Source organism: Vanessa cardui, chromosome 3 (assembly GCF_905220365.1).
Source record: "Vanessa cardui chromosome 3, ilVanCard2.1, whole genome shotgun sequence".
NCBI lineage: Eukaryota > Metazoa > Arthropoda > Insecta > Lepidoptera > Nymphalidae > Vanessa > Vanessa cardui.
Genome location: NC_061125.1, coordinates 713282 through 726631, shown reverse-complemented (window position 1 = coordinate 726631; position 13350 = coordinate 713282). Strand labels below are relative to the sequence as shown.

At 32.9% G+C, this 13350-nt stretch overlaps 1 protein-coding gene across 8 annotated transcripts in view; it reads left to right on the top strand.

Annotated features, from left to right (window-relative positions):
• The first annotated feature begins 87 nt into the window (after positions 1-87).
• LOC124543739 (syntaxin-binding protein 5) overlaps positions 88-13350 on the top strand; it is a 283002-nt gene continuing 269739 nt past the window's right edge. For 3 of the 8 annotated variants that reach the window (XM_047122025.1, XM_047122019.1, XM_047122020.1), the window contains exon 1: positions 88-537. In XM_047122025.1, the coding sequence (XP_046977981.1) occupies positions 415-537 (123 nt within the window). In that variant the 5' untranslated portion in view covers positions 88-414. The remainder of the gene's footprint in view (positions 538-13350) is intronic. The other 5 variants (XM_047122021.1, XM_047122022.1, XM_047122023.1 and 2 more) reach the window with 3 other exon arrangements.

The following is a 13350-nucleotide window of genomic DNA, read 5'->3' as shown; positions in this document are numbered from 1 at the left end:
CTGCATGCGCTATATGTGTTTATCTCTTTCCGTACCACGTGCGGGGAGATCGATCGGCCTCGTCGCGCTCTTTCCGGCCAGTACGCGGCGGTCCGTGTGACGGCGCGTGTCAGAATAGCTTCGAGTGCGCGTGTGTCGCCGCTCCCCGGTATCGATCTGTCGGCAGACCGCATTGCTGTACATTCCGGAGGCGGTGCCTCGCCTAGTTTTCGTCGATTGTCGGCGTGGCGGGCGCGTGTCGGCGTCGGCGGCGGCCCGGACGGCCCTGCGCAGTAGCGGTGTGAGCAGCGCGGGAGCGACCGACCTTCCTTCTGCCAAAACAGGCTCGCTGTCCGCGGCGGACGGCTGTGATGTAGCCGGGGCCGGCGTGCGAGCGGCCTTCGGACAAAGGATCCGCGCGATACGTGATTCGCAATGAAGAAGTTCACTTTCAAGGGCGTGCTGGACGGGTTCCGGAGCTCGGTGCAGGCGGCGCCGCGCGGGACCGAGCAGGAAATACAGGAGACCTTGCGTCCGGATCACTTCCAGATTAAAAAGGTGAGTGGTTGATCGCGCGCTGCGGTCAGAGTCTCCGCAGGCAGTGAGGCTGTGGGGCTGTGGGCCGAGGTGGGCAGGCTCGGAGGCCGAGGGGACGGTAGTGGGGACTACGCAGTCGGTGGCGTATAATTGAAACTCGATCTTCGCAAATGGTATCGCACCGTTTTTCTCCGACTCGCGTGCAGCGTGTTGTGTAAACTACGGTCCGTTGACACGACACACTCGCGAACCAAAACATCGTCGTGTTTACTATCGCCTCGGCAATTTTATCATCGGCGATATTCCGCTATACTCGAGTGGGAGTATTCGTTTCATCAGTAGAGTGATAAAACATTAGTCCTATTACGCTGACGTCAGCGTGCCCTTGGCCGTGTCATCTGTTAGCGCAGTAAACATAATCTCCTTAACTTGGCCATCGGTACTTTTAATCGTGCTCGCGTGCTCACTTAATTCTTTGATGTTTCATGTGAAACGAGAGCTGTGACTGTTGATACTACGTGTAGCCGAGGCCTTGTAGGTGGCAGAATTGCGTTGATATTGAGCCGATAAAAGATTAGATAAACGCTGCAACTCGATATACCTACGTTAACTTTTTTCTGAATCAGGATATTTTCAACATGCAATATGATAAAGTTCGTAAGTGTAATATGGAAATCGAAAAAGCTTTTCCTAGAACGGTTAATGCGTGCTGTCATAGCATTAAAAAAAAACTTATTAAAATAATGTATGAATATTCTTTGGCTTTAACTATGAACCACAGCAAGCAGTTCTCGCGAGTACAGCCTAAGTAATTAGGTTGTCTCTAAAATCCATTAGATAAAGTAGGTCAAGGTTTTAGTTGAAAAATTGCTTCACGAAGGGTCGCCGTAGACGTATGGAAATGTTTTTATGGATTTGTATGCAACATGGGGTATGTTTCTGTATATATATTTAGATGTTAGGGGAAAGCCGGCGTATCTCGTTTCAAAACAATTTCCCATAATGTACGTTTACGGTATCGGTAATCAGTGGAGATTAAATTCTTTTCACCATTTTCTTTGAAGGATTCATCGATTCAATTCACGAGATACGATTTGGGTCGTTTGATCTTAACGAAGAAAGCTTTCAGAACTTTCATTATCAATATTTATCTTCTTAATTAAATATCTTAGGCAATTTAAGACGTGGAGGAAGAAAGACTCTTTGTGGAAAAATCTGCGAAGGATTCCAACTTTTAATTACACACACGACCCTTCGTATGTTTAGTAACTTTTTTAATTATAGACGGATTTTTCATTTATTAAGTACCCAAGACCTTATTTTTTATTGCGGCTTTAAATATAAAACATTATTTATTGGTCGCAGTAATTTTATAAATATTATAATGAAAGAACAGTAAAATTTTGTGAGGTATCTATGTTATATTGTTACTAACTATAGTTGAAAATATATATGGTTAAACTATTTATTTTTATATCAAATAATTAAAAATAGATTTGTAATAAATAGTAATAGTTGTTTAATTACTTAAAACGAATTTTTAATTGCTTAGTACTATTATAAATATATTGTTATTTATCAAAACAACAATAAAATAAACCGTTCAATAAATCCAGTAGTATATCTTAGAAGTGACATCATTTTTACAGTGATAGATCTTGAAGGAACATTTAATTTGATTACAAAACAATATTATGACGTCATTCAAAACTTATATTGGGAAACACGATAACTCAAATCGTTCGTATAAACAAACGTCTCGTTCGTAATACACATCTATGTGTTTATATGAAAATAAACATTTAGAAATTTCAATTATATGCAATGAAAAAATATAAAACAAACATAATAAATAATAAATATGAGACAACATCACATACATTGTTCTGATCTCAATGTAAGTAGCTAAAGCACTTGTGTTATGGAAAATCCGAAGCAACGACGGTACCACAAACACCCAGACCCAAGACAACATAGAAAACTAATGATAATCTACGTCTCGGCCGGGAATCGAACCCAGGACCTCGGAGTGGCGTACACATGAGAACCGTACACACCACTCGACAACGGAGGTCGTCAAAAACATGAATCAATCGAAACAGATTTATATACAAATTATGTTTTATATCTTAGCATTCTATTACAAATATTAAGACACGTAACACACATAAAGACGTTCCTTATTGCGTACATAGTAGATATATAGTTTATTTTAAAACTAGACAATCATTAAGTAAATTGAATAACTATATGCGTATACTTATGTGTATATAATAATTACTATAAACAGATAAGTAACTAAAAATAATATAAAACATATTTGTTTTTAATTATCGAATAAATAAAATGTAAAGAATAAAGCAAATAATTTATATTTAGCATAAATAAACAAGCTTTATATTTTTATATCGCACATATTCAATGTTAGATATATATTATAACATATTTAATATAAAGATCAGAGAATTCTTATAATATTATAATATTTCCTAAGCAGAAATAGTCGTACGAAAATATTTAACTAATTGAGGCGGAAATTATAATGGACTTTTGTATCAAGTACGTATATTACGATCTAGATATCTTTTAACTTTAGTAATTTGGGATGAAATGTTCGCTATTCTATTAAACATTACACACAAGAAAGGGATAGCAATATATTTTCTCAATTTGATAAAGATTCTCAATATATTGATTGAGAACTACAGAACTGGTTATCTTTTATAGCTCATCTGATAAATAATCGAAAGGCAAAAGAATCTGTGTCTGCTTTAAGTAAATTTTAATGCTGAGAGGTCACCAGGATCCTTTGAATGCAATGTTTACGGCATCATGATTAAATTTTAATGAAATTTTACACTGAGACACCCTGGACCTGATTCGGACATAGTCGTAAATAACGAGATTTGCGGAAAAGTATCGGATACAAGACCAAAATTGTGTCCTAGAACATAATTTTGGTCTTTTCTAGCTAGAGAGAAAAAACTACATGTACTGGTTTGGAGAGAATATAGTAACTAACTCTATATAATTTATAAATATTAAAGAATACAACTACAACGGCATGAAAAACACAACACGAAACAACTTGCCAATCTACTATGTATTTATACTTTTAATGATTACTAATGCCTCTTTAAACTATGAGTGTCTTTGATAGACCACTCTTTCTTTCATTCGGTAATTTAATTTGATCCATTTAATTTAAACACATTAAGAAGAGATAATGGATACCGATCGAAAACTCAACTCGTTCTTAATTCTAGACTGAAGTAGTTACGTAGTCTATAACGTATGGATATGTGCACAGAGCGTAATGACGTAGTCAAATAAAATTAACTTTCTACATACTAATTTATACTTTCAAAGACCGCGTATAATAGACGTCTTGAAATTGAAAGTGAATGACTGAGAATGGATATTTCAAGTGTTTTCTTTTAGGTAAAGAAAGAGATAGATAAATACATTAGGCTTTTGTCTGTTGAGGAGTAAATACAGATAATCTATTCCAACCATAACAGGAGAAAAGTCAAATAAAAAACATTTAACAGCAAATTGACACGATATAATTGATCGAGAGCTTGATTAATCTATGATTTTCCAATATGTATTTGCGAAAAATTGAGTTTTGAACGTCGACGAAATTGTTAAGTGTAATAGTGTTGTATTATAAATAAAAATTAATTCATCAAGATCTGTAAGAACAATATATCTGAGTTATTAGCGAATCGTATGCAATACGTAAATCTACTGTCTACTTCCATTGGAAGCCTATTCTAATGGAAGTAGACAAAAGGATTACACCTTTTGGTTAGTAGTTCAGGCACCGCGAGAAGTACCAGGCCTAACGTTACTACACCACCATCAAGGGTATCGACGGTGGCACCTTATTTCCACTGCCTTTCAAGGTAGACGCGCAAACACAAGATGACAAGTGGTCTGTTGCTTATAAGCGTCAGCAATGTCATTGCCATTCCGTTAATTTTCGGCCTTTTTTCGTTATTTTATTGTCGTTATTTTCAAACCTCACTCAAAAAGAGAATTTTAATGCTGAGAGGACACTGAGGATCCCTTGTGGATGTAATTACATTGGCTCACTTAGTCTAGGAATTGGAATCGCAATACGGAACGAATGTTCATTGGAGGAATAATTGCTCAATAGGTGACATGCACTCAAGTGGATGAAAACCGGACCGCTACACTTAGCACATAACATTAATGTATACTAAGATCGAGAGATTTAATTAGATAGCTTTATAAATAGCACCATAAACTGATGGTAATGTCTGTCGATGGCTATAAAAATGTCTGTCCAAATTAGTACTTATTTTCCTCAAACAACTATTTTCTTTTATAGTTAAAAGCTCTGTTAACATAAGTATCGACTAGCTATCCCAAACGTCGTGATCTTGGCTATATCGATGTATCGAGCAATAACCGTGGAGAATGGCTCATTTCGTAGAGGAACAGCTTTGAAACTTCTATTATATAAACTATTAACATACTGTAGTAGAATAAACTTCCAGGCACGACGATCTTAGAAGGATAATGTTCTGATATTATCATAAATAAGTATTGAATATTTTCGATATTCACTGGAATTAGGAGCGAAGGAATTAATTTTCTTTTAGTTTTACGATATTGCCCTTATACAAACTGTATTAGGAATATTTTGTTTTTACCATAATTCAATGTATTTACATATATGCCATTCTGCGTGGGTATTTATACGATGAATAATGTCTATCGGTTCATTGATTCATATAGTTAATTACACTTACAACATATTGGATATATCATCTCCGTGAAAAAATACATTATATATTCCAATTTTCATGGTGCTTGGGCAAACGGTGTAGGAAGATATTAATCTCATTCATATAAACGCTTTATTTTATACATATACATATATATTCAAGAAGGTATCTTTAAAACGTATCGAAGTAGCTAATTTATTCTTTATTTAACTTTCTCTGAAACACGTTGAATGTAATGATACAAATTCCATATGAAAATATTCGGCGGATTTTATTTGCCGCGCGCATGAAATCTTTATCTAAATACACACATTTATTTATAGAATATAAAATAGCCAGTAATAATGTGTAATAATTAAATCAGAGAGAATCAGAGAGAATGGGATCAATAGGAATACGTCCCGCCGTCTATTAACAATAATGTTGGACCTTCATGTGTCTAGATTGATGACATCATTCAACATTAAAGTATCTTTATACCGTCCATCCAACCGATATTACACACTTAAACTGCGATCTACATGCTTACATGCTAACTTTTGTCCTTAATTTTGTTCATCGTGTTCTTATGTTGAGTTTGAAATGGGAAATTATCTCCCATTATTTATAAACAGATATTACTTTTGTTTTTGTTCATTTTGAATAATGGATACAATACTCCACGATACACGACAGAATTTCTACGAAATTTGTCACATGCAGGTTTTCCTCACGATGTTTTCCTTCACCGCTGAGCGCGAGATGAATATTATAAAGACAAATTAAGCACATGAATCAGCGGTGCTTGTCTGGGTTTCAAACCAACAATGATCGGTTAAGATGCACGCGTTCTAACCGCTGGGCCATCTCGACTCTACTGATACTGGACTTGCTTTTGATTAAATCTACTGAACTATTTGACCGAAAATATCCCAAATATTTTAATAATATTCGAAAGTCCGATTATTCATCTATAAACTTTTTATTTTTTTTTTAATTGTTAAATTAGCATAAGACCGAACCAAATAACAAACTCATGGCATTGATGTATAATGAATAAGTTCATAAAAATATACGTTATAGAAAATAGAGTTCATGATATAAATTATTGTATATGTATGTTCACCGACGCACACTACAACTCCCCGGTTGATAAGTTCCTTAGTGCTTACATGAGCCCTTTAGTCAGTCGTAGGACATTAACAGACTGTTACCGAACGCAATAACCGGGCGAAGCTCTGGGATTGCATTATTAAACCTCCCTTTGTGAGATTTAGATTACATTAGCCTCGTGCGAAATTAGGTCCGGCGTTGTGTGAATTACTTATTTGATTGTATGTCATATGAGATTAATTTGTAAGTATATATCTTGAGTTTATTTAAGATTATAAATCTCGCGACATTATTCGTGTCTTATAAGTATTCGACGGATATGCGTGATGTACTGAGCTTATCTTTTTTATATGGCTGAAATTAATAATACTAAATTTATTGGCGTAGGCAGTAGGCTTTGAATCCCAAAAATATATTGGTACCTTAAAACTTAACTAACCTTAACTTTATTAATTTGTTTGAGATTTAAACAGAATTATTCAAATTTAGGAAATATTGATTCTAGGTGGATTTATACCGACTTCACTTGGCAGTAGTGTTCATACCTTGTGCTCTTCTTACATCTGTAGTGTATACCAACCACAAGAGGTCAAAGGCTATTACCAACATTTGAAATCGAATTGGCGCGAAATAATGTACCTTGGCTAGCTTGAATATGGATATGCAAAAAGTGCCGGTTTTACATCAAGAAACTATTACAGATGTGATGATGGATATAGGTAGCTAAGTGGTATTCCACTATTTTAAAGGTGTATTAATCAATACTTTTATTAGTGTACAATATAGCGGTGCTATGTACAAATCGCATATAATTTGTAAATCTTAAGTCTTCATTACTTCTTCAATCGGAAATAGGCTGTATCGACGCATTGCGCAAGTGAATAAATTATACATGTACCTACATTATTCTTAACTACATGACCTTAGTATATTTTTGTATTTAATTTACACAATTGAATCAACAGATTAAACACAATTATTGTATAATGACAATACATACAAAGTTTTATCACTTAACCGAGTAAAACGGCACGTACGTGACATTAAACCGGTTTAATTGACCGCCATCAATCCGATGACAGAGTTGATGATTCATCGCCATTTTGAATTCACTTTTTACGTTTAATATGCGTTAGTGCGTATTTTATCTGTGATTTTTTTTTTAAATATTTTTAATTGATCTGATACTCATAAATATTTAGTAAGTTTTTAGTTACAAAATCTTGTTATAAATGAAATGAACACTGAAAAACTCCTTATACATTAACATAAAACAAGATTACGTTTAATATTTTTAATAGAGATTTTATAGAAAAGAGTACAATTGTATTATTTTTTAAATATCGTCATTAAATTTCGCTCATGTCTTTTTTCTTTTTTATTTAAGCTATCTGTGCGTCATAAACAAACGATGCTTATTCGTGATTTTAACTTAACATTAAATATACAAAATCATGACACGTTTAATGAATAAAGATAAGCCGGGCTGCATATTTTGTGCATACGTATGGTGTTGCCACTACAATTTAATCGTAATAATTAAAATCATCGATCACATATGTCAGTATTGTTACGTAGAACGTAACGGTTACGTCACGGCGTGTCCGCGTGCCACTGAGCTTGAAACAATGTGCACTGAACCGTGACTGTAGCTATTTATTATCTCTGCTACTCCTACTCCTATTCGAATGAGTCCAGTTCATTAAAGTTGCGTTTTAATCGTTCTCGTCATATTAAAAACCATAATATAATACTTTTATAATATTAACCTATAGTCACTGTTGTAAAGTAATTCATGCAAATGTTGTACAAATTGATAATATAAGCCTATTAGAATAAAAAAGATAAACACAAATAAATATAATTTACTAATAAATTGCAGCATTGTAAGAATTTACATTTAAATACATTAGATATTTATTTGATGTCATATAAGCAAGTGTAATTTTTGGTTAATTAAAATATCGCAATATGTAATGGAAGTACTAATCAATACGTAACTGCCTGTTTGTAACTGAGTCTAATGAAATTTGATATTATTATCTCCGTATTTTATTAATGTATTCAAAATATATCTAAATTTGATAATATTTCCGGTTAAAATATAAAATGTATATTGTTACGCGAGTTGATAATGCTACCATCACAAAATAAACTGTATTTCCAAATACAACGGGCGCTCAAAGTGACACATTAATCTAATTTTTAATCAGTGCCGCTTCTGTATTGTGTTATACGAATAACATTGTAATAAATACGGAATTCATAATTAAATTCGTCAGTACACGTGAAAGTAATGAGAAATGGCAATTAAATCGTCTAAATTAATATAATAATCGTCTAAATGTTCATCATTATTAATAATTTCATAATTAAAATGTAAACTAGATGGTTTTGGTAAATTATATTCCAAAAACATTATTTCAATTAATTATTTAAATGATAAACACACTAACATACAGTCGAGTATCCTATGACTTGTAAGTACAATGTGCAGTTTAAATTTGCCGGTCTAAAGTTAGGCGATCCAACCAGAATAGGCAAAAATATTAAACGCAAAACGAATTTGCATTTCTTTTCTAAGTTCCCGCTCGTTATGACCTTTTTAAATTATATCAACATAGCCATTCCGTAAGTGACTACAGTGTTGGTTCTATTATACTTTAATTATATGTGAAGATTATGTTAATTTTTATACAGCTATTGCTAAATGTACTGTGAGGTTAATCACACGATATTAAAAGTAAATTAACGACAAATGTTAGGTCATGCGTGGGCGTCCGTCTCGTTCATAGCATCATCGCTGCTGTTCTGGAAAAATCGTTAATTTTGTATTATTGAACACTAATTTTAACATACCTTGTTAAATGTACATTATTGATTAACAAGTTGTTCAAACAACTACTTAATAACTGACAATCTATTTCGTTACAACAACAACAACAGCCTGTAAATTCCCACTGCTGGGCCTCCTCTCCTTTTGAGGAGGTTTGTGGAACATATTCCACCACGCTGTTCCAATGTTGGTGGAATGCACATGTGGCAGAATTTCTATGAAATTTGTCACATGCAGGTTTCCTCACGATGTTTTCCTTCACCCCTGAGCACGAGATGAATTATAAAGACAAATTAAGCACATGAAACAGCGGTGCTTGCCTGGGTTTGAACCCCCAATCATCGGTTAAGATGCACGCGTTCTAACCACTGTGCCATCTCGACTCTTTTTTTATTTCGTTAATTTGAACAAAATGGATTACGTCCGCCATATTTGATATCGGGTGACATCAAATTTCCTTTTAATCAGGACATTGTTGAATAAACGAATCATTCATTAAAATCTGTTAAGTCGTTTTGGCTAAAGCAACTGGTTACATATAACTTAGTGTACATACGTTCCGATAAATACGTTAAATGAACTGCCCTATTAAGCTTTAACCTGAGGTAGATCTACCGTAAGCTTGATTAATGGATCTACTTTTTGTTCCCGTAAGTGATTTCGCGGTTTTGTATAATGTAATCGAATAGCCTGGTATAGCGACTGATCGAGCGTTTTATAGTATCGATTAGTAGATAATGTTTTTAATATTTTTTACATTGATTTAATAACTGGCAATACCAGCCAATTATTTAATAAATGTAAAACTGTCTTTACTTTCCGATTTGTTTGTTAATTACACAGGTATATATTATTGTCTTAAATTTTCGCGATTATTACACATTTCAATAAAACTAGTTATACCGGATTTGAATCGCGTATATTAATTATTTTTGGCATCCCGACGTTTCGAGCACTTTACAGCGTGGTCACGGGTAGACCCGTGTCTACCCGTGACCACGAACGCTGAAAATCCGGTTTAACTAGTTTTATTTAAAAGGTATATATTATTTTAACGAAACCACCGTTTTTTGTTTGCTGAACTCCGAATCATAACAAAAACATCGTTACTTCATGAAAGGTTATTATAAAATAAATTTAAATACATTTATAGCTCTTTTAATATAAAAAATAAGTATAAAATGTATAAACTGATTAACAATATGGAATACTAGTCGTCGCTCGCAACTTCCCTTGCATTTGGGGTGATCACACATCACATTAGATGGGGCTAAGCATAAAACTGCTATGTCCTTATAGTTCAAGCAAGCTTCATATCAAAATTTCATTGAATTTAAAAAATAATGTATATTTTTGAAAATGATTATTCAAAGTCTTTAAGCTCTTATTTGTATTACGTTAAATTTTAAAATCAATAAAACGTAGAAATAATGCGTGTACTAGCGCTATAAATCCTGTGTAAAACCAGTCTTATCAGCTACAGATTAGCACGTAACGGCGGCGCCAAGGTCGCGGTCGCCAATATAACAGATATCGAAGTAAATATTGGATATCATCATATAAAATTAGCATATGCAATATTTTTATATCTCTAGCCTTTGTATATTGAAGAGATTTCGTGATTTTTTGTAATCACTTTCTTTAATCTGTCAATCAATATTTTGTTTAATAATTTTTCCGCTAGATGGAGCTAACATGTACGCATCGTTAATTGATTCATCTTGATCTGTTTAAAGCAAATTAATGAATTAAAAAACAAAAGTGTTTTTTTTATTGTCAGTGTCAAAGTGCTTTTCATAATTATGAAATGTATTCGATTTTTTAAAAAAAATTGGAATACGCCATAAAAAATGATGTTCTAATAAATGAAAAAAAAAAATCGATAATATAAAATCTGTTGAATTCTCAAAAAAAAGTTTAGGCTGATCAAACGTGTTCCATGGTCTATTTACTTTTTTTCTTCGTTTTCCATATTGTTATTGTGACAGATAACAAATATAATGTGGCGCCATCTACACGGAGCTTTGACCGTTCGTCCTTGCCGTTCAAAGTCACCTTTCTTTTTTCGGAATATGAATTAGAAGCATAATGAACCAAAATATGTACATTATTAGTAATTAATGAAAATACTTTGAAAAATCAAGAGGTTAATTTTTTATCTAGAACCTTTCAAGACGTTATTTTTTTGTCACAGAGAGCGTATACTTAATACTAAATTAAAAGTGACACTTGTAATAAATTTGAGATTGTCTATGAACCGTCAAGTCTCGAACCAAACCTCATAGTTTAAAAACAAATAATCAAACATATCAAAAATTTTGGCTAATCCGAGCAATCGGGGTTCTTATGATGGAAAATATTAATTGTAAACGTTTATATGCAGAGCAAAAACGTTGGACATGAATACTCCAACGATACCCAAATTACCCCTTATGTTAGTAATTACTGTCAAAAGTTATGTCATCTCCATTACAGTTCAGAACATGTGGAAGATATAACAGATAGATAATAGAATCACAGAATCAGTTCACAGAATCTGCGGACTGTAGAAATAATTTAAAATATTTGTCTTCCAATTATGAATTCTCTTACGGCCATTTCCTGTATTTGATGTATCCTTATTCCGTTTAATAAGTGCCTCAGTTATGAGTAAAAACGTTTTCATAAGTTCGATTTTAAATAGATAATACGGTTATTAACTTATCTATTAAGATAGGCGCTACCGTCCTTTAATATATACTAATATTATAAAGGTTTATCTGTATGTCTGTAGCTCTTTCACGGCAAGTAACCGATAAAATTTTGTACGAAGCAAGCTTGAAGCTCTAAAACCTGAAATCATTTGAAACTCGAGCGTAGTCGCGGGCGAAGGTTAGTACTATGAATAAGACTTGTTGCTCGTCACTGGTGCGACTAATAACTTTAGATTTACATTCTTAAGCGGCGATATGAAATTCTTGCCCAAAGTAATTTCAAAATGACGTTTTATTGCCGGCTCTATATTAATTTCCTTGGTCCTTATCTCCATTACGCATATACACATGAGCTGGGCACAAAATTGCTCATATTAAACATTCAGGCGCGTTGTGCTTTTATTACCGTCATATGTATATTTGTTATTAATTGCGTAGCCTACTTTTGCTCGGCGTGTCACGTCGTGAACACGTCACTTTCTTGGGTTTAAATATGGGGTTATGATCACGGCAAATGATATCTGTTCAACCGCCTTAAATCAAATTTGACATAAAAACCGTTATATTTTAAATTAGTTCTTAACAAATCCTAGTGTTATCTTTAGGAAATAATTTATTTTGATATTAAATAAAAAAGTTTTTTAAAATAACGCTGTTTTGGTATGACATACTTACTTGTTATTTATTATTCTTAAAAATATAATACAGGTCTTTCGAAGTACTGAATTATATATTTTAAGTACCAATATTAATAATATTCAATATAAATAATTATTAGTATTGAATACGTCTTGTAATAAATATTTATTTATGTTGTGATAAAATGTTTTGATTGTTTTAAAATCCATTTTTAATCTTAGTATAATGGTAACACTGATTTGCAAATAATATTAAAATTAATAAATGTAATAATGAGATATGTTTTTTGTAAATATAATTATTAATTTATAAACCAAATTATGACTGACTGATCGTTAATTGATAAAACTATTTTTGCCCACTTTTTATCGTCTTTTTCATGTTATCGTTTTGTGATTTGATTTTTAGTAAAAAATTAATGCGCAATTTATAAGTTTAATAAATAATTAACAAAGCAAAGGCAGTGAATGATTCGTACATTTGTTGTAGATTACTGTTGACGTAACGAAACCTTTTAAGTTTTGAACATTTTCGTTAAGAATTAGACTTAAAGTTAATTAGCATGATTGAATAATTATGTCTTTGAGTTATGTTTAGGCTAAGGTTTCTTCAGAAATGTCACGAGACTTGATATGTTTTTGACTACAAGACATGTGATAATAATAGGTATACATATGTTTGCGCGTCTATGAAAAAGACGTTTATATATATATCGACTTTCAGGCGGGACATATTAATTATAATTTTAAATGATATATATATTATATATTTTTAATATATTATATATTTAAATGATAATTTGCATCCCAAATGTTGG